Source organism: Podarcis pityusensis, assembly GCF_964106645.2.
Source record: "Podarcis pityusensis genome assembly, chromosome: 8".
NCBI classification, from domain to species: Eukaryota; Metazoa; Chordata; class Lepidosauria; order Squamata; family Lacertidae; genus Podarcis; species Podarcis pityusensis.
The window spans coordinates 50,031,273-50,050,337 of NC_138033.1; the positions used below are offsets into that span (position 1 = coordinate 50,031,273).

General features: G+C 43.0%; 1 protein-coding gene across 4 annotated transcripts in view; it reads right to left on the reverse strand.

Moving 5' to 3' along the window:
* The window catches only part of GALNS (galactosamine (N-acetyl)-6-sulfatase), a 55,294-nt gene that overhangs the window by 35,897 nt on the left and 332 nt on the right, over nt 1-19,065 (reverse strand). For 2 of the 4 annotated variants that reach the window (XM_081017819.1, XM_081017821.1), the window contains exons 2-8: nt 14,864-14,987; nt 14,352-14,426; nt 8,635-8,737; nt 4,608-4,751; nt 3,461-3,527; nt 3,217-3,344; nt 764-903 (exon numbers count right to left, since the gene is read on the reverse strand). In XM_081017819.1, coding sequence (XP_080873945.1) covers nt 764-903; nt 3,217-3,344; nt 3,461-3,527; nt 4,608-4,751; nt 8,635-8,737; nt 14,352-14,426; nt 14,864-14,987 — 781 coding nt within the window. Of the gene's footprint in view, nt 1-763; nt 904-3,216; nt 3,345-3,460; nt 3,528-4,607; nt 4,752-8,634; nt 8,738-13,472; nt 13,495-14,351; nt 14,427-14,863; nt 14,988-19,065 lie in introns of those variants that run through there. The other 2 variants (XM_081017820.1, XM_081017822.1) reach the window with 2 other exon arrangements.

Consider the following 19,065-nt stretch of genomic DNA (forward strand, 5'->3'; position numbering starts at 1 on the left):
GCGTCTCCCAACCTCTGCTGATAAGCAGGCGAGGTCCGGCGATTCTTCTCAGATGTATGAGAGGAACACACCGTTCTTCCTCTCTCCCCTTTGGTGTCCCCAGGGAGGGGAAAGAAGCAGACAGAAAACTATTTACATCATTTATTTCTGCCTCTTACATCAGAAAACAGAGAATCATGTCTGCACTCAACAACAGCAAGAAGAAACTCCACCCAAGTACATCCAGTACGGGTCATATGACACACACACACACTGAGCTAACATCCGGTGCTCAGTACAGAATGGACTGCCCCTTTGTTCCCATGGCAACAGTCACAAACATCCTGTCTGGCTTTCCAGCCACAAGCAGCTGGCTGAGCTGCTAGAGCCTTTGCTTGCTGCAGCATTGGTGCTTTATGGTAACAGGGATGTGTGAACAAATTACAGGGGGCAAGTGATTAATTCACAGTGACTGTGCCCAAGGGAACTAAAAACCAAAAGGTTGTGAAATGGAGCAAACCTGTAAATGCAAGGGAATTGTCATCTTAACAGCTTTTCAGAGTTCAGTAGACATGCTTGTAAGATCCTCTGCATTTATTGAGACATGCTAAGGAGAATTTACAGATCTGGGGCTTAATAAGTTGGTTCAGATGTCAGCAGGCCACATTTTACCTGTTAGATCTTAGGAATGGACCAGTTAGATCTTAGGAACGAACTAGGTGAAATGTGGAAGTCTCAAATTCTCTATTCCTAACTTGACAAGCTCTGTACCAGGAAGACCAACCTTGATCAGGACCGGAAACAAGGGCAGCACCGTTGTCAGATGTGAAAAATACAAAGGTGTTGTTGCTTATGCCCAGCTTTTGAAGGCGACTCAGTATTTTCCCAATGCTGTCGTCAATTTCTCTCACTGCATCACCATACCTGAGAGGCAGGGAGAGCAAATTACAAGCCTGTCAAGTGGGGGTGTGGGGGTGTTTGTGTTTAGGACTTGTAGATTCTGTAATATGCAATGGTAATATTTATTTATCTGTAAATAGTTTCCAACACACTGCTCTTAAAGCTGCTCACAACAAAATAATAAACACATTATAAAACAACCCCCCTTTTTAAATCAACCAGTTCCAAAAATAGCTAGGGTTCAGAAAAAGTGTTTCATTTACAAAATAAATTTTATAACAGACTGCTAAGGGCTGAGGATACTGGTACTGACAAGGAAGATGTCACTCTTTATTGGTTTTAGGCAGCTATTACTCATCTATTTGCTAATTGTTTACAACAGCTTATGAGATCCCTGCTTACAGGATTCCCATTTGGGCACCTGGCTGGACACTGTGAGAACAAGATGCTGGACTAGATGGGCTTTTGGTCTATTCCAGCGGGGCCCTTCTTCTTAAAGGTCTTAATACCAAGCTTTTAGTATTTCTTTTAGGTACTGTAGATATTAAGTATTCAATGGTTTTAATGTGTTGACTTTATGTAGTCAGTATAAAAGTTAGCACACTATATTGGATTATATTGTTTGTAAGCCACCCTGGAACGTTTCTTAATGAAGGGCAGTATAAAAATGTCTTAAATAATTGGAAAAGGAAATGAGTTATTCTGCATATTTGTTTGGGCAACAAATGTTTATTTCCAGTTCTTCAAATATGGAGTCTTTTTGGGACCTTAAATATGTAAAAGCACATGCATGTTTACTCAGAAGTGAGTCTTACTGTGTTCAAGCGGGCTTACTCTCAGGTAAGTGTGAACAGGATTGGATTTTTTTTCACCCTGACCTTGTAGTAAGCTCTGTTGAATGAAGTGGGGTTGAATTCCAGGTAATATGCACTATTATTCTAGCAAAAGCTTGAATAGGTCAGAGTCCATGCTGTCAAGATGCATGAGTCATTCAGGTCGATTTTAAGATACCATAAACCTCTTTGTTTTTGCTTTAACAAGACGGCTACCCACCAGGAATTTACAAATCTTAGTTATGTTTGGGGAGGGGTATGTTGGTTGTTAGAGCAAAGCTCTTAACTGTTTTTAAAAGTTTTATTTGTTCATAATTAACACATTAATTATTAGGTATTGTTTTTATATATAGCTCTTAGTTATATTCAAGTGGTCACTCAGTATCACCAAGAGAACTTTCAGATGTGCTCCCAGAGAAGCTAAAAATCCAACAGCAAGATCCACCCAATCTCACAAGGGAAGCTGCTGATCACCACAAAGCTGGCTCCCTTCTTTCTGATTTGGGGGCCTTTTGAAAGCCCCACTCCATTTCAGCTGGTCATCTTCACTCAGCACAGAATGTCCTCAAAGCAAAACTGGAATGGATGGTGAGGAGAAGAGGAACCACAGAGGAAGCGTGTGTGTGGACAAGCACACACACAGAGTACTTGAAAGTTGAAAAGGAAATCTTAGTGCAAAGGATGGGGGGGGGGGAGTCTTCCAAATTTCTTAGTCTCTGATGCTGGACATGTGTCCTTGACTAAGCCCTGGTGATTCCTGGCTCAAATTAACCTCTATAAACAAAACTGGAGAGAGGAGGGAAGACACCATCCACTAAAAACACCGTATTTACTCAAGTCTAATGAACCGTCAATTTTCAGAACCTTGAAACAAAACAAAAAAACCCTATTTGCTGGCAAATGTAAATGTGCCATAGAATCTAATGCGCACCTTAATTTTCGCAATGTAATTTGGCCAAAAAAGGTGAGCATTAGATTTGAATAAATACGGTATTCAGAAAGCAAAGTTACCAATCTACTGTTTAAAAAAACAAAAAAATAAAATGTGGCCATTTTAAACGTTTATTTTTGGTTTTGCTTCGGGGTCAGTTGTCAGAAAATGAGAGTCTAACACTTCCCTCCAGGTTTTTTTGGGCTGTACACCTTTGATACGACAGCTTTTATGCTTGGCTCCCTGGCTAGATAACCCTCAGATCAGCTTTGGTCTTGCCTCCAGACTGTACCCAGGTACCAGAATCTTTGATCTCAATCAATAGTTGTCAACCCTATTTGCTTTGGATGCAAGACTTTTATTTCAGATTGCAAGAGAGTCTTCAACCGAGGATAAACACTCTCAAAGCACCTGCTGCTCTTTAATGCTCATAACAAACGTACTTTTAAACTTGTAAGTTGTGCTCTCTATTGTCAACCACCACTGTTCTTGGTTTTCTTCTAGTGCTTTTCTTCTAGTGCCAAAAAAAGGAAGGGAGGAGGAAATGATACTTCAGCTCAAAAAGCGACTTACAGTCCTCGTTGGCTAGTGCCCAAGAACTCCCTGGAGGCATACACAGGCGCGTGAGTAGCATCGATTGCCCAATACAGAAAGAACGGCTGTTGGCTGGCATGCTGTGTGCTAATGAAATCAAGGGCTTCCTGGAAATGACAAGAGAATCAACCTTAAATATGGCCACCCATGCTACATATGTATAAGCAAGCAAGCAGAAAGTGCCTGTGGGTTTTAAAGAACGTTTTATCAGAATACAGAGTACCTGTAAGTACATTTGAGTTAGGTTGGCTTCCCCCGTCTTATGGTCAATTTTTACATCTTCGTAATACCTAGAAAGTTTTAAACAAAAAACAGAAAAAATGTTCCAGATGTTTTACAGGATAAGTGCTTTGCTCCCCATCAGTCCCCTGGGAAGATGGCAGCGAGTCACTATGTAATAGGAAACGTTACTCCATGTACACAAACCATGAATACAATCTCAAATATCACCCCTTAGTTTCGCTGAGGATTGCTTTTTTGGCTGTTTATCTTATATAGTTTAATCCAGCTTTCCCCAACACTGGGCCCTCCAGATATATAGGAGTACAGCTCCCATCATAGCCAGCACAGCCAATGGTCAGGGGTGGTAGGAGTTAGGAACCCAACAACATGTGGAAGCTGTTGTTCAAAGTATCTGGAGGGTACAAGGCTGGGGAAAACTGCATTAATGTCAGAGTAGATAATGCATAAACAGGACCTTTCCCCACCCACTCATAAGTACACTAGACTGGGCAGCACCGCAGACAAAAACACATTTAATGCCACACAGAAAGCAGCCAGAGGCACTTCTTAATATCTCTTACCTTTAAATGGAGACATACTATATTTCTGTAGAGGAAAGCGTAACTTAGAAGGGGCCTTCAGAGTGATTTTCTCAGGAGTAACATTGGCTGGTGGATTTCAGCCAAAGCTACAGCAGAAGAGTAAGCCAGTTGGGGGACTGCTGTTTCCTAACTTCCGAGTGATTAACTCTGCAACCTTGTCATTGTTAATGGAGTTCTCATACATAATTCACTGCATATGGCAGCTCCTCAGGGGGTACTGAAAGCCCGCTCTGTGTACGTATCAGGTGGTGTTTCCATCACTTCACCTCGGGTGCCTGGTGTGTCTCAGTAAGTGTTGACGTGTGGTGGAATTTCTGGAAAATGCAGCCCTGCAGAGGTCCTTGATCCAGAAGCCTAGAGCCCCCTGGCCTCTTACAGGGGGGAAAAAGGCAAACGCCAGCACGTTATGCTCTGCTGGAAGGAAGGAAGGAAGGGCAGCAGAATGGAGCCCTAGGCCCTCTTCTGTAGTGGAGCTTAAAAGGAGCCAGAAAAAGCAGAAGAAAAGCAAAAGGCAACAAGGCACAGGTGACACAGAAAAGTGGCTACCTGCCAATCATTTCCCAGTCCCTGTAAATAGGGATGTTAGGCGCTGCCTTGTTATCGTAAGGTCCGAAATGGCAATTAGGGGATCCAAACCACTCATCAAATCCATGCCTCAAGGGATGGAACTCAGGTCTGTGGCCAAGGTGCCTAGAAAAGATTAACAAAAAGAAAAGAAAAAGAAAAAACCAGTCAGGGATGCATAAGAGAAGATCAATCACCCTATCAGCACCGCACAAAAAATGCACTGTAACGAAGAAGCTGACAAATGTAATAACCCATGGTTAAGAAAAAGACAATGAAAGGCCCACAGCTAACTAATTCAGATAATTTGCCTTTGGGGGCTTCCTGGTCCATCACATGTAACCTCCCAAAGTCCCTTGCTAGACCATTTCCTCTGCTGAACCCTGCACAACATTTATCAATAGTAGTTTCCATGGCTCAAAAATATGTGAAAAATGTAATATACCCTTCACCTGATACCCTTCAGATTTTCTTGGCTACAAGTACCATCAGTCCAAGCCAGCTTTGCTGTGCTAGCTGCAGCTTATGGCGGCTGTTGTCCAGAAAATCTGAAGGGCTCCAGGTTGGCAAAGACTGTGCCATTTCCAGAGCCAGAGCAAGATTGATGCTAGCCCACATAGTTCCTTATCCTGCTCCATAAGGAAAAGAAGAATGATGATGGCAAATGAGAAAATCGAAGCCAACATGCTTAATTTGTATAATTAAAGCTTAAGGCGTGTGCTGGCTTTTCAGTTTTGGGTGCTCTTAGAGAAAAATGATTATCTGGATCCAATCCAGTCTGAGTTCAGGCTTAGCCTGAGGATGCACAATTAACTAGTGGCTAGGAGCACCTTTTACCAGCTATGGCTGGTATACAAGCTGTGATCATTCCTTGCCATTCCTGGACAAAGATAGCCTGGTCACAGCAACCCATAACGTTGGTAACCTCAAGACTGGGTTACTGTAATCTGTTCTATGTGGGGCTGCCCTTAAAGCTGGTTCAGAAGCTGCAGGTACTGCAGAATTTGGCAGCTAGACTGCTGAGCAGAGCTGCCTGCTGTGACCATGGGATGCCATTGTTGAAAGAATTGAACTGGCTGCCAATTTATCACCAAGCAATATTAAAGGGTTTTTATTGACATAGGCCTGGACACTTAAAGTATGTTATCTCCCATGCTGAGATTCTCAGATGAGGAAGTCTTAGTTGTGCCTCATCTTGTCTAGGGCCATGGTGTGACAAGCCTTCTCTGTTGGGTAACCGAGCTCATGGAATCATTTCCTCCCTGAAATAAGGTGCAGACTCTGATGCGCTTTTGACACCTGCTAACGACTTGCTTTTTCACTCAGGCATCTTCTGGTTTTTAAGACCAGGTATGTGGCAATATGCTTCATTGTTTTACTGTGGTTGGTCATATCACATTGTTTTCTGAGTTACTGTATTTTAACAAGTTGATTTTATTTTTGGAATCATGTTGAAGGAAAGTATAGACCTATTTAAATGATTAAGTCACAGAATTCAGATTCTTTTGGGGGCAGAGTTTTGACCAGCTGGCTAAGCATGGAAGATTGCACCAAACATGTGACAAGTGGTGGGGCGGGCACTGGTCCTCTACTTGACCAGCATGGCCCACATTGTGCTGTTTTTTTGTGGGGGGAAGCACCACAAAAAGACAGCCTGCAGAGTGAAGAATGCACTGCATTCCCTCTTCTGCGCTGCACCCCTTTACCGATTGGCAATGACATTCAGCCCTAGAAACAGGCTGACACAACAGGCGCCAGGTCTAACCAATCTGGTGCTTCCTACCCTCACAAGAGGAACTATGCTGCAAGCTCAGACTTAATTAGCTTTCTGCTATGGCTCTGAGGTTGTTTGAGACTTGCTGCTTTCCAGATAACTCCCTGGAACCAATCTGTATCTGTGCTGTTTATTTCCTTTCCCCAGGTGTATGAATTTACATTTATTAGCACTCAGCTGCATCCCATTGCCTGCAGCCCACTGAGCTGTATTTTTCTTCTTCGGCAGTCTGCTGTTTGGATTTGCAGCAATAAATAATTCACGGGTGTGGGTTCATTTGCTTTCTTTCCTAGGACGGTGCTTCTAGTGGCAAACAGCTTGATCATCAGTGAATGTTCGCTAGCTTGTTGGCAAATCCCCTGAAATATATGCATCCTTTCTTGGCCTGTGTTATTTTGCCCCTGTTTTTAATCTGCCCTTCCTCCAAGGAACAATGTCACCCCACTGCCCTTTTATCTTCAGTGAGGTGTAACGTAAGTTGAGCTGCCAACCAGGAGTCACATATACTGTACCGCCAAACAGGGTGTTTGAACCCAGGTCCCCTGGACTCTCTATTAACAATAACCCTTGAATCTGCTCCCCAAACCAATGGGGAAAAAATGCTCATGTAGATGCTGCATTTATTAGCTGTATTATCCTGGCCTGACATTTTTTGCATGACACACTTTATCTCCAGAAAGATTTGGCTATTAATTCTGTTGCAGAATGTGCTACTTGAAATTGGGGGAATCCTATGTGGTGCCCTCTAGATATTGGTAGACCACAATTACTATTGTCTATGACCACTGGGCCTGCTGGCCGGGACTGGCTATCCTTGCTTTAAATTTGTTACAGCGGCAACCAAGGCCAACACACTTCAAAGTCAGAACCTTTGGGTCTGTGTATGGTTGCCTCATATGGTGAGCCACTAAATTACACACTGACTCTATCTGCCCAGGCTGGTATTTTGAATCCTTCAGGGCAGAAAACCCCACAACAGGCTTGCCTGTTCCAGTTAAGGTCTTCCTGAACAGCAGTGTAATTTTGCATCCTTTTGACCATTCTTCAGTCCCAATTTCTGGCTTGTTTCTCAATTCTGCCTCCTGGTTTCTCCTTTAGTCCTGGGCTTACTCTTTGGTCCTGACTACTGGCTTCAACCCACAGCTCCCAGTTCCTGGCTCACTGCCCAGCCCCAGCAGTGGCATCCTTTGCCACAAAGACTTGCACATGCAATTTTACAATGCACTTTGATCTAAGAACTCCCCAATCCTGAGTCGCCCCATTAATAGATCAGGGAGGTGGCAGTGTAGCTGCAGGTGCTAAGGCCACAGAGTAGAAAGGAGGTGTGTCTTTTAGGTTAGAAGGTAAGACCAAACTATGGTCCTTAAACACATGAACATTTCAAACAGAAGAATCCCCTTAAGGAAAAAGTTACAAAACCCTGCCTGAGCCACTGATCTCTTCATCAGCAGTAAATTCATACACCAATCTGGGAAGTCAATCGTCAGGGGAGCAATAGGAAGAGAACAGTCATCTCTGTCTCTCTCCTTTTTTCTTCTAAAGTGGCTCAGAAATCACACTTTCCTCCTCAGCTGCTGTGAGCCTTTTCTTAACAACCATGATTTATATAAAAGAACCATTTTCAGTGGCTTTGCCGTTACCTTTGTTAACACCTGCGCCAGCACCACAGAGGTTTGTCATCAATTTCAATGATCCAACTCTTAGCTCTTTTAAAAGTGCTCCTGGGATACAGCACAAGCAGATTGTGGGTCAATATTTGTTCAGTAGTTCCTGGTTTACCCTCTGCCCGCCTAGATTATGCTATGACTCCTTGGAAGAGTGCTAGCATCAGTCCTTCTCTCCTTGGGGAAGGGAATGCATCTCTGAAGCCACTCAATAACTCTGCTATTCAAGCAGGATCAAAAAGGAATAGCTTACAATTTAGGCAGAAAGTGCCATACCTCAGAGATCAACACATTTTGCAAGGGCCAAAGATAAAAGATTTGATGACTGCTTATGGCATGCTCTGGCAATGCAGGTTTGTAATTTCTTATGAAAATAAGTGCAGCATGTTGCCTCTATTATACGATAGTCCTTGGCTCTAAAATTAGTCACAGCAGGTGGTGGGGGGACGATTCCCTGCCAAGATTTCTGAAGACAGAAATCACAAACTAAACCAACTTATTTGAACTCTGATTCTCTCACATATAAAGCAAGCCATACAAAAAAAGGGACATATTCAAAAAGGAGCTTTACCATTTGCCAACGATCTTATTGACATAGCCTGTTTTCTTCAGCAATTCTGGAAGGAGGAGCTCAGAATCTGGGATGCCCCCTGTTATGACCTGAGGGGTGTAGGCTGCATTAAGACAAAAACACTTCAGCCAAATGAGAAGGTTTGCAGGTGGTAACATTATTTATTAACTGTACAGTGGTACCTCGGTTTAAGAACAGCCCTGTTTACAAACTATTCGGTTTAAGAAAGCCGCAAAACTGGAAGTTGTTGTCACTGTTTGCGAACTTTACCTTGGTCTAAGAACAGAAGCCTAACGGTGGAAGGGCACCGGTGGCAGGAGGCCTCATTAGGGAAAGCATGCCAAGTGGGATTGGGGGATAGGACAAGACAGGTCAGAAAGACAGGTGGATTAGGGATTAGCAGGATTTAAGTGAGGTGTAGCTGATACGGTAACCTCCAGATGTAGTAGACTACAACTTCCATCTGTCTCTGCCAGCATGGCCAATAGATGGGGATGATGGGAATTGCAGTCTAAAACTGCAAGTAAGGCACCAGGTTGGGGAAGACTGATCTATTATTTATTTATTTCATAAAATTTATACGCCACTTGATTGTAAAAAAAAAAAAAACACCTTAAAGCCATTTACAAAAAAGATAATGCAATAAGATTAGCAATAAAAATAATTAACAATGATTTAGAACATTCAAAAAATTAAATCAACAATAAACTAAAAATAGATTAAAACATGTGCCATCTTCATTCTAAATATCTGGCCCAAATTGCACCAAATATTAGAGGACATTTCACATAACTATCTGTGTCCATTCAGTTTCATGTCTAAAAGTTTATTCTCTCTCGGACTTCCGGGTCAGCGCCATCGGTGAATGGCGGAGTTCCTCCGTCCGGAGGAACGGGCTCTGTGGAAACTGGGTCTTCCCGCCGCGGCGAAGGTGGGGACCCGCTAGAAATCCCAGGCGGAGGAAGCCTGGGAACGTGGGGTTCGGCAGGGCACCAGGAGCGCCCCCCTACTCGCAGGGAATCCCATTTAGGGGCTCCGGAGCGAAGTGGGGTGAGAAGCGCGGTGCTGCAAACTGACTGCTACTTTCACGGAGTGAAGCCGCACAGCCATTGCCGGAGAGCGCTGACTTTTTCCTGTGGACAATTGGATTTAAAACAAGTACCCGTGAGTAGAAACGGAAAATTGGATCAATAAATTTCTTAATTTGGTAACGAAGCGGGAAAGTTCAAAACAGGAAGTCTGCCTTCCGCTTTTTGTATATAGACTAAAGCAAAAACTTTGTAAGCTAAAGCCTGGAAAGCTGTCAAAAAAGTCTACATTTTCTTCATTTAGAATTACTGAAACCCCCTTGGAAGCAGGAGAAAAGGGGGGGAAACTTTGTTCAACCCTAGCAGGAGAGGGAGTGAAGAAGGATAAGTTTCCACCGTCTCTAACCTGGGAACGGGGTGTCAGAGACAGAAATTGTTGGAGAGGTTCATTGACTGTGAATGGGATATTTTGACAGATAGCTAAAGAAGAGAAACAAGCTGATTCCAATGTTGCCTTTTGCATCCTAAAGAAACAAAATATCTGAAAAATATCTGAAAAACGAAAGTAATTTTCCTTTGTTGGACTTGCCTTAAAAAAAATGGATACAAATAGAAATTGCCTCCTCTAGAGGGAGCTTGTCAAATTGTTGCTGCAGTACACTTGAGGGCTCAACAGATGTGAGATTAAGACCGTGGGAACAGACTTTTCTGACCTTGACTAAAGATGAGTTGGAAAGAAGACTGGGTGCTTGCCTTATGTAAGACAAGTGCCCTGCTGGAACAGATGCATGAGAAGATGGACTTGATGAATGAGAAAATGGATTTGACTGTTGCAGTTAATAACTGTGGGCGAACAGGGAATATTGATATAGAAATTATCCAGGGACCAACTCATGAATCTGTACTGACTGGGCAAGTGCAGAAGATAACGGAGGAGGATGCGGTTGCACCCCAAATAATACAAATGGAGAGTCCCGAGGCCCTACAGGAGTATGAGCCGCTGTCATTGAAAATTGAAGTTGGAGTGGGCCAGGGGGAGTCTGGAGTTGAGGAGGTTCCTAACGTTGGAGAGACCTTGGAATATGCTTTTAAATACTTTTTGGACTATATTGAGGATTGTGGGGAGTGGGACTGTGGGGAATGGGCGGGTTTGATGAAGGGAGATGGAGATAATTCTGGCTTGGAACCCCCCAGAGGCCTACCCCTCAATGAGAAAGGAAAGAAACTAAGAAAGAGACCAACAAAAGACAAGGAAAAGGGCAAGTATAAACAAGAAGAAGAAGAATTGCAGAAGGGACATGGAAGAGACTTAAGGGTCTCGAACATAAGGCTTCCATGTTGATGGACTAGATGGAATGGACAGTAAGGACTGACACGATCCGAGACCAGGAAGAAGGGACGTTGGATGAAGATTGGAAGAAAATTTATAAAGAAAATTTTCTAATTGGGGAATTGGCTAAAAATTAATGAATATTAGAGAAAATGTTGGAATGAAACTATATGACTTTAGCAGAAATGATATCAGGAGTAATGTATATTTGATAACTAAGATTCAAGCTTTAAGGTGTTTTAGGGTAAGATAAGGTTAAATAAATTAAGGTAATGTGAACAATAGAATATGGGGAAAGATGGAAAGGATTTGTTGAGTTAATTATTAGATTAAATTAGGCTAGGATGAATTTTTTAATAAAAATTGAGAAAGATGGAAAGAATTTGCTGAAATAACTAATTAAACTAGAATACAAAAAGGGAGGTGTGAGGAAGTCAATGAAACAAGCAAATGGAAGTTTTAGATATGTAAGTTGGGATTTGTGTTGTTTTCTTTTTTCTTTTTATCTTTTTGTTGTATTGTTGTATTGATTTTTGTGTTGTTGTTTTTTGTCTATTATAGTGTTGTTTTTTAATTTTTTAAAATGTTTTTCTTCTTATAATTCTGAAAACTACTAATAAATATTATTATTTTTTTTAAAAAAATAAAACTTTATTCTCTCAACAGCAGGTTCCATTGCAGTGGTGTAGCTAGCCACTCAGGTGCCCGGGGCAAGGTGAGTGGCCCATGGGGGCAGGGCAAGCTGCCCACTGTAGGGCAGCTGATGGGGAGTCAAAAGACAGCAGCAAGTCCCACACTGCGTCACTCCCAGGAGAGACGCATGGCTCAGGCGTGCTGTAGGCCCCAAGGTAAGTGCCATCTCCCGCAGTGTGGTGCCCAGTGCCCCCTGCCCCCCCCCCAGCTATGCCTCTGTTCCATTGATTCCCAAGGTATTTCTTAAAGCAGAGAGCCAGTCAATTGTTTTTAGAAACACGAAGAATGCAGAGGGGCAGGGAACAAGCCAATACAGTGGTACCTCGGGTTAAGTACTTAATTCATTCCGGAGGTCCGTTCTTAACCTGAAACTGTTCTTAACCTGAAGCACCACTTTAGATAATGGGGCCTCCTGCTGCTGCCGCACCACCGGAGCACGATTTCTGTTCTCATCCTGAAGCAAAGTTCTTAACCCAAGGTACTATTTCTGGGTTAGCAGAGTCTGTAACCTGAAGCGTATGTAACCCGAGGCACCACTGTATGGCAAACCTGCTTGCACCATGCACTGAGATGCAAATTTGCCCTCTGGCTCCCTCACAAGCAAGTGGAGGAGAGCTGCTTCCTTTCCTAAATGGTTTCTGTGTTCAATGAGAGGCAAAGCACTTTAGATAATGTGAATGTGGTCTGTTTGTGCACATATCACCTGAGCAGGAGAGTCCACTTGTGGTTTTCTAGATAGCAGCTCTCAGATTTGTACCCTGGGCACTGAACTAAAAGAATGGGCAACTAACAGGCCAACCCCCCACAGGAGCTGAAGGATACAGACTTAATAGACTTGGTCCCACAGACACTGGCAGAGCATTGGACAGAACACGTTTGCCAGAAGTCTAAACTGATCACTTGCAGACAGATTTTTCTCTCTTCCTCCCATTTTGGGTCTCCCCCTCCCACTTTCCCCCCTCTTTCTCTCCAAGTTCCCCCCATCTGAACGAAATCAGGCTAGGAGCTCACAGGTGCCCACCCTGCTTTAAAGCATATCTCAGTTTTCTGTTCATTCTATTGTTCCCAAATGAGAAAAACTGCAGCCTGCATATCAGGGAGGTACCACGGCTGAATGGCTAAGAGGGTCAGCCACCCACATTGCTGGTAGTTAGGAGGACTAAAATAAATTCTTTCTAAAGACCCTGGGGATTCCCTGCCTCAGTACATCAGTGGCAGAACACATGCTCTAAAGACTCAACCTCTGATGTTGCTCTTTAAAAATGAGAACAGGGAAAAGTAGGCCTGCGGTAAACTTCTTCTGGAGACCTGAACAGCCACCAGTCATCAATGCAGACAGTAACAAGCTACATGGTAGATTGCTCAGAATTAGGTGACAAGCCCCCTTTCATGCCTCAAACAAAGGACATGCAGATCAGGCCTCAGACCGTTAGCTAATTTTAAATGCATGCATTCTTCCGTACTTCTTATGGACTTCTAATATACAAGCATCCCTCCACTGTCAGCTAAGAGATGAACACCCACACTTGCCAATATGCAGCACCAATCCGGAGCTGTAAATGCATGCTCTAAAACATATGGTCTCCTACAGCATCTGCCATTTTGGAACAAACAACCCTAACACCAACTAGATCGGCCGCAAATCAGCTCAAGCTGGCACCTCCCAACAGGAGTGCTAGAGCAAAGCACTCATTGTGGACAGCTTGGTAGTGCCCTCCAGACGCCCTTGCCTGGCTTAGTAGGAAGAACATATTTCTGTAAGAGTGTATTTCAAACATATTGCTAACCTTCCATAATAACATGCAACTCTTCTCTTCACTCCACCCGCCTTTTGCTGAATCTTAATTAACCTATCCAATAAAACAACTTCTTTAGCAGCAAAAGCAAAAACAGATTTAACAACCTGAGCACTAGAATTTGTACTGTAGCAGGAACATTTGGAGACATTCTCTTTATGCAGGAAGTCTTAGGTCTGCTTCAGGCTATTATCTGTATCATAGTTAAGATGATCGCAAGCAAGCTTTCATAAGCCTCAGGCTTTCACACTTGCCCTCTTTGCATGCGAGCAGAGAAGAGAGAATGCTTCTGCTTTCCCTTTAAAACAAATTGCACTTCTCTGTTGTGTACAAATTCAGGGAACTATGGTTTATTCTGACCCTGGTTAGTTAACAAAGCCGACTATTAAACCATGATTGATTGATTTGTTTTAACTAGTTAGAATGAACCACAGTTCCTGTAGTTTGTCTATAACAGGAAACTGCAGTTTGTCCTCAAGTGAAGAGTGGAACCTTTTTCTCTCCTCAGTTTGCATGCAGAGAAGAGGCAGTCATGACAGTCAATAACATGTGCAGGTTCATTCAAGATCCTATAAACCCTGTTAGCTGGACTAGCAACACCAGGCCTATTTGTTTGCAATACAACCCTGATTCTAAGCCTGGCAATTACTTCCATGATCTCAAAAAAGATTAATTTCTGAGTAAATTTGCTTAGGATTGCAGCCTATTGTAAACTGCCTGGAGGTCTTTTGTTCCAGTAAGTAGTATATATACATTTTGTTAAGTAATGAATGAATGAATAAATGTGTCTTTATTGGGGGAACTTGAAGCAAGACCCCAACATTTGGCTTGCAAAAGTAAAGGCTCATTTGCTGGAAAAGAAGGACATACCATTTCTGGCATGGGCATTTGTGGTGTAGAAGCCATTCCTGATGGGGAGACGACCAGTTAAGAGTGCTGCTCTTGCTGAGGAGAGAAAAGCAAGGGGTGGGGGCACACAGAAATAACTGTCTATATCAGTTGGGCGACTTTCTTTTCTTAGACAACATCCTTCCTGCTTCAATTTTACTATTTCATCACATCCAGTTACCACAATCTCAGTCCGTGTGGCTGGGGGAGAGCTTGGAGGCATTTCGAGGAAACAGTTACCAGTATTAGAAGGTCTTCCAACATTAACAATTTCTGCTATTATTTTTCTTTAAGAAAATGTGTTCCTAGAGTATTAGGTTCTAGTACTGCTACTATTATTTATCAAATCACATTTGATTTGCAATCTTAATCTTTAGAAGTTGAAGACAGCAATTTGCCTAATGTGATTTCATGACAGAGGTACGATTTGTACCAAACCCAACTCTCCACCCCCTAGACAGCACTGCTTCTCTAGAGCTTTGGAGTTTACTCACATGGAGAACAAAGAGGGTTGGCAGTGTAGAAGCTTGGGAAAAGCATTCCTTCTGCAGCCATCTGGTCTAAATTTGGGGTTTCTTTGGAAGGTTGCCCAAACACACCTAGGTCACCCCAGCCCATCTGAAGACATACCAGGACACAAGACAAATAAACGACAATCAGTTGAAAGGACTCGTGTACATTTTTATCATTCAGCTATTTAAAAACTTTACTGTAGCATCCACCACTGTAATACCCAAGCACATTGTACAATGATTTCCACTGCTCAGCTGCCTGTTTAATGGCGAGCAGCCTTTTCGGCTTCATGGAAGCAACATGGATTATTGCAGGGCAGCAAAGGGGAGAGAACAGTGTCAAGTGACCTTCAGAAACACAAGGAACAGGTTATTCACCATTTCCAGTTTTGTACAATAGGAGGTGTGCTGGCAGCATCCATCTGACAAAACACACTATGGGTGAAGCCAAGAAGCAGATCACACCATCCCTGGCAACACCTCTGTGGGAAGAACTGCATCACAGTTTCAGAAACCCTTCTGTATGAAATGTCAGGCTGGGACAGATCAAAGGTTCACAGAGTCCAGTATTCTGTCTCTATCAATGGTCAGTCCGATGCCCCAGAGAAGCTCAAAAGTTGAGCAAGATGCAAATAAGCCATTCACTGCTGTATGCTTTCAGTGACAAGCAATCACAAATATGCTGCTTCTGAACACAGAAGTTCCATTTCTAACTGTAAAGACCAATAGCCATTGTTAGACCAATTCTCCACGATTTCCCCCTAATCCTCCTTTCAAATTCACGACCCCAACTTTGTGAGTGAATTCATTCTTAACACAAATTATGTATGGCTTGATGAAGCAAGTTGTTTTGTGGTAGTTGCATGAATCCCCCCTGGGATGGGGCAAAATCAAGAGAACTTCCAACCTTTTGGAAAATGGCACCATACCTAGCTTGTCCTTGCTGGCACCTGCAGCTAAAACACTCATTCCTGCTTCAACTGCAACTTTTTCTTGACACATATTTACTGAATATAATAAGGAAAGGAGGGTGAGGGGATGAGAACCTTTTTGTAGCATAGGAAAATACTCAAATCAACAGGAGCCCCCTTTTTAAGGGGGGAAAAAATTACACCAACAATTTCAAGCAGCTAAAAACAGAGTGCAAAGAGTAATAGCCTGAAACTAAAAAGAAATGCAAGAAACACATTAGAAAGCATTTTTCTAACACTACGGTCAGCAGAGCAGTGGAATAATTTCCCTAAAATGGCTTATGAATCACAATCACGAGGTGCTCAAAAACAGACCGAGGCCCCAGACCTGAACTCTTGTAGCAAGTTCATATTGCTAAGCCTTTTACTGAGACAAGCAGTGTCCACTGTGCACAATCCTCCTCACTTCAGTAGGACTAAGCAATTTTGTGACCCTTGTGTGAGGGATAGTTTTTTCAAGTGCTCAAAGTGCGCAGTCTTATATGACAACAGCTCTGTAATGCTTGGGTCTTTTATTCGCATATGTCAGATGTGAAAGAGTAGCTTACTGAATCTCATATGGACAGCTATATTGGTCTGAGCTGAAAGAAATGCAGTGGCGCAGTAAGGATTGCAGCAGCTTAATACATATGTTAGTCTTGACTAAGGCCACATAGTGCATTGATGGCAAAGGAAATCCAAAATGGTGACGTTCAGATTAATAGCACACAAGTAGTTATTTATTACTTCTTGCCAGCAATAAAGGTGAAAAGCGAAAGGATTGCTCCACTTGAGACAAAAGGGAGAGGAATATCTAAACACTTGATAGAAGCTGCAGAATAGGCACCCTTGTGCAAAATTTCCAGCTCAAAGAATAATGGTTCCAGCTGCTAGCTCTCTATTTCTAAATGGTTTATACTGTCCTTTGCATAAGCCACAGGGCAGTTTACAACAAGCAAACAGTTAAAAAACCCAATCCTTTAAAAACACATAACAAAAAAATCACTGCTGAAACCCTGAAAAAAATGTGTCCTAACTAGCCACCTAAAACCACTGAAAAATTAGGCCAGGAAGGAGAGGGTTCCATTGAAAACGCCCTTTCCCAGGGCCCAACATCATGTATTTCATACAATTTATTATTTAGAAATTAACCTCATTTATTTAGAAATGTACTTCACACAACTTATTTGTAACACACCATTCCTCAACCACCAACACAATCTCTGTAAAACTTTGCAAACTCCAAGCTGGCCCAGAAGCCTATTCATACATTTATGGTGTTTCCCTCCTATCTTTCATCAGGACAGTCTCATGTCATCTTATAAAAGAATTACAGCCTAGCTTACATACCAAGGCAGGGATTCTGCATCAAAGTGCAATACTCCAGCTGATAAGCCATTTGCCTCAAATGAGCATCCAGCACCCAAAGGAACATTTTTCATAGCCTTCCTGCCTACTTCGTGCCACATATCTGCTTTGGGACACCCCTCCAACACCCCAAAACCAGTCCTTAAAGGAGGTTTGGGGAACCTGATCTAGGCTGCAGACCAGGTCTTCATCTCTCCAACTCCTCATGGGACAAATTCTGTCACAGTGAAATAAGGTGATAACTGTTGCCACAAAGGGCTTGCAAAGAGATGTGTGTGGTGTGTTAAAGTGCTACTGATCAGCAGGCTTGTAGTCACTGCCTATCAGTTGATAGCTGGTGCCTTTGAAGTTGCTTTCTGTAGGAATCAGCTATGTAATGGAGTTCCCCATTGAGAAATCGGTTCTGCAGTAAATCCAGTCATGTCTTGACTATTGACATATGATGCCAGGTGTGGGGCAAGTGGACATGGTGTAGGGTAAAGAGCCTCCCAGGCCAAATTTGGCCCATGGGTCGGAGGTTCCCCATCACTGCCTTAAAGAGAAACCATTCCTCTCTCTTCCATCTTGTGGAAGGGGTGGAGAAACTGTAACTCAAAAAGAGGTTTGAAGAGCTAGGTCAACCAATTACTGTATTATTATTTTTGCCTTCCCCAGGAAAACCTGGTCTTCAACACTGAACAAATGACAATTTGGGCTTTCCAGAGATTGCCGTTTGCTCCAATTCAGTGGCAAAGAATGTGTTTTCATGAGGAAAGTGCCAGGACAAAAAAAAAAAGGTGTTCAGACACAGTGCTTTAAAGCATGGGCCCGTGCCTAAAAACGCAGCAGAAAGGGAAGTCTGGAAGAGCCCTCATTGTAACTTTCAGCCTAACTTACCTCACACAGAGTTGTTGTGAAGATAAAATGAGTGAGAGAAGTATGTATGCCACTTTGAGCTCCTTGGAGGAAAATATAAACATAATTTAAAAAAATGTAATAATGTGCAAATTGACCCCCAAAGATAAAGCACCACAGTGTTTTGAAAGCAACTGATATTACCTTGAATGCCTCAGTGCCAAAGGTCAGCTCTTCAGACACTGGGATATCAGAGCTTCATGGTAACTCTTCCTCTCTATCAAAATTCAGAATGGAAGCTCCTTGGGGCAGGGAAATGTCTTTTGACCAACATTCATTGATGTGGTGGTGCCTGTATATATGTGTGTTACCATTCATGTATATTCATGTATATGGCTGGTATAATCCTAGAACTAGGCTTCTGTTAATTTACTGGAGCCATTTTCTAATACATATCACACTTATTTATTTAATTGATTTCTATCCCTCCTCTCCTCCAAGGAGCTCAAGGGGGCATAAGTGGTTCTCCCCCATCTCCCCATTTTATCCTCACAACAACGCTGTGAGGTAGTTTAGGCTTACAGGCAGAGGTAGCTTAGGCTTACAGGCCAAACATGACCCGGAAAGTTTTATGGCTGAGGGGGGATTTGAAGCTTGGTCTCCCCGCTCCTGGTCTTGACTCTCTAACCACTGCACCACACTGTCTAATGTAAATTCATACATTACGCGTGCGCGCACACACACACACACATATATACACACACATTGTTTAATACAGTACACACACACAAAAACTGTACCAGTGTATGTGTAAATGACAGACACCCCCACCCCCACATATACACCCTCTCAAATGCTTCACACCTACCAAATGGGCTCCACAATGGAAGCAATGCTACTCTCAGCACCCCACTTCCTCCAGGAAGCAGACCCACCCAGCGCTCCCCAGAGAGGTGGCCCCTTCCCAGGCTCCCTTTCTCCTCCTGACCCCTTTCCCTCACGAGAGGAGGATGCCCCCTCCCCACTTGCAGG